This window comes from Solanum pennellii, chromosome 8 (genome assembly GCF_001406875.1).
Source record: "Solanum pennellii chromosome 8, SPENNV200".
Taxonomy (NCBI): Eukaryota; Viridiplantae; Streptophyta; class Magnoliopsida; order Solanales; family Solanaceae; genus Solanum; species Solanum pennellii.
Window position 1 is genome coordinate 54,951,760 of NC_028644.1, and position 3,106 is coordinate 54,954,865.

General features: G+C 34.3%; 1 protein-coding gene across 1 annotated transcript; it reads left to right on the forward strand.

Annotated features, from left to right (window-relative positions):
* Positions 1-265: 265 nt before the first annotated feature.
* On the forward strand, positions 266-2,333 carry LOC107026656 (ankyrin repeat-containing protein ITN1-like). The gene is made up of 2 exons (XM_015227702.2): positions 266-1,064; positions 1,398-2,333. Exons 1-2 carry the CDS (start codon positions 489-491, stop codon positions 2,199-2,201), a joined length of 1,380 nt encoding a protein of 459 aa, XP_015083188.1. The 5' UTR covers positions 266-488; the 3' UTR covers positions 2,202-2,333.
* The last annotated feature ends 773 nt before the right edge of the window (positions 2,334-3,106 follow it).

Here is a 3,106-nt window from a genome sequence, read left to right on the forward strand (position 1 = left end):
TTCTCGTCTGTTTAAAAAAGAAAAATCTTTCCTTTTTTGGCAAGATTTTAACTTTAACTTTCCACGTGATATGTTTAAGACCATAAGATTAAAGGATATTTTGGTACATTCGATATAACTTTAATTTAGAATCAGAAGATTAAAAAGTCTCTTTCTTTTCTTAATTCCGTCCCAAATTAAACTAGATCGTCCTTTTTTTAAACAGAGGAAGTGTACCTTTTCCAAAATTAAATAAAGCAAATGTGAATATGGTCCCTTCCTTAGTTGTTTTCCTTCAACTTCCTCTCTCTTTCTGTGGAAGTAGACTAAGACTTGATCAAAGTCTTCATTTTTCTTGTTATCTCAATGAGTTAAAATACATCATTTTTCTTGTTGTCTTTACGTTGACTTAGTTCCAACTAATTAAAACTATACTATATCTCATTTGTAGGCGACAAAGGCAAAGATTGGAACTTGGAAGAAAGAAATTAAGAGTGATATTGAAAGAGATGGAAATTGAGAAGAGACTTTACGAAGCAGCAGTTGAAGGAGATGTTAAAGTTTTACGAGAGTTACTTGAACAAGATGCTTTGATTCTTGATAGACTTACCTTAACTTGCTTTAATGAAACTCCTTTACACATAGCATCAATGCGGGGACACATTGAGTTTGTGAAATTCATTCTTACTCGAAATCCCCTGCTTGCTGCTGAATTGGATTCTCAAAGATCCTCTGCACTTCATGTTGCTTCCATCAAAGGGTACATAGAAATTGTTAAGGAGTTGTTGGTAGTGAATCCTGAAATGTGTGTGGTTGGTGATCGTGAAGGTAGAAATCCTCTACATCTTGCTGTAATCAATGGTCGAGTTGAGGTTATTAAGGAACTTGTTCGAGTGAGCCATCTTGCAGCTCTGCAGACGACTGATCGCGATGAGAACGTTCTACATTTGTGTGTGAAGCATAACAATCAGTTGGAGGCTCTGAATGTGCTGATGGAAATGATATCAGATGATACATTGTTGAATGCTAGAGATGGAGATGGATATACCATTCTACATTTGGCTGTTGCTGATAAGCAAATTCAGGTCACTTCTTGCTCTTTGCTCTACAAATTTACTAATTAATTGGATTTTTATCATTTTAACTTAAAATTAAGCACATTAAAATAAGCCAATCAAAACGGGCTCTGAGCCCTCCTTTGTTATTTGCTTCTAAAATTATTAGCTTGAGTTCATCTTATTGGGTTGAACTTGTTAGATCTAAACAAGTTATAACCCATCTGTTACTTGAAAATGTATTAATTTTGTCCAAACAAGTGTTTGCTCATAATTTTATCACTTTAAAGATCAGACAGGAAAAAAAAAACATTTGCTTGATAGATTAAAATGAAGTTGATGTTTTCATAATAAAATTTGCAGACAGTTAAATATCTGCTAAAAAACAATAAGATTGAGGTCAACTTAAAGGACGACAAGGGGAACACACCACTAGACATTTTAACGCAGAGTCGAAGAGACATGAATGATTTGGAAATTGGAGAGTGTCTCCGTGATGCGGGAGGTTTAAGAGCCAAGGACATGATTTCATCATCCTACACCCAAAATGGAGCCAAATGTTCTAATTCTCATGTTGCTTCAGCCCACAAGCACCACATTTTAGGTGATTGGCTTTCAAGGAAACGTGATACAATAATGGTGGTTGCATCACTTATTGCAACTATGGCATTTCAAGCAGGAATGAACCCTCCAGGAGGCGTTTGGCAAGACAATAAGGAATTGAATTCTCACGTATACCCCTTACAAATACCACACAAAGCTGGGGAAGCAGTAATGGCATATACTCATCCCAAATCATATCGATACTTTATCCGTGTCAACACAACAGCATTTGTGGCTTCTCTTAGCACAATACTGCTGTTAATAAGTGGATTGCCCTTCAGGAAAAAGTTTTTTATGTGGGCTTTAATGGTTATTATGTGGTTGACAATCACCTCAATAGCACTCACTTATGGCATATCAATATACATCGTCACGCCTAAGAAAGATAGAGAACAACTTGGCCAGGTTATTGAAGTTGCTGTTACGGTGTGGAGCTGTGTAATGACGTTACTTTTGCTTGGAAACACAATTCGTTTGGTTTATTTATGGATGATGAAAAAGAAGCAACAATCAAGAACATTCGAGACAAGAATATCTGGAAATTTGGTTCATGACAATGTTTGATCACGATACTGCATTTAATAGATCAATTGGTTTCATCACTTTGAAGTATTTTTTTTTTTTTGTATACATGTGATTTTGTGTTGGCAATTTTTAGCATTTGATTGCAGATGTTAATTCGAAGATGGGGTGAAATACGGAAGTTTCTGAAATAAAATATGTTATTTGTTGTAAAATAAGTAGCTAACAAAATAATAATAATAAATTAAAATAATAACAAATAAAGAGAGAGTATAATAATGTATGCTAAATTTTTTTATCTGTCTTTACGAAAAATTAATGCAAAAAAAAGACCTCATGAGGTCTCTATTATGAAATATCTGGAAAATTAATGCAAAAAAGAGACCTNACGCAAAAAAGAGACCTCATGAGGTCTCTATTATGAAATATCTGGAAAAAAACTGGCAGAAAATTATTATTTCTGCGGCTTCTCATCACCTGTCATTTTAATTCAGTACCCAAATCAAACTCAAAGAGCTTCAAAAACTCAATTGAAGCAATACATTTACTAAATATTCTCTTATCAACTCAATTGCAACTCACTTCAACATAATTATATATAAACAAAAACCATGATATCCATAAGTTATATAATACATTCCAACGTTATCATGTATTCACAAAACAAATAATTCCCATCACAAAATTATAAAGTTAACAAAATGATCCATAAGTTAACTATCACAAGTCTAAACTTCACTAATGTGGTAGTGTGTTTGCCACATAATCATCACTTTCTTCATCACTACTCTCATGAGTCATATTTCTTTGTTGACCATACATTGGATATTGAGTAGGTTGAGATTGAGTAGGTCGAGGAGGGAAAGTGACATCACCAGAACAAGGGGGAATCCCTCCTGAGGCAAGTAATGCATCGAATTGAGCCTTAAGACCCGCAAACTGTAATT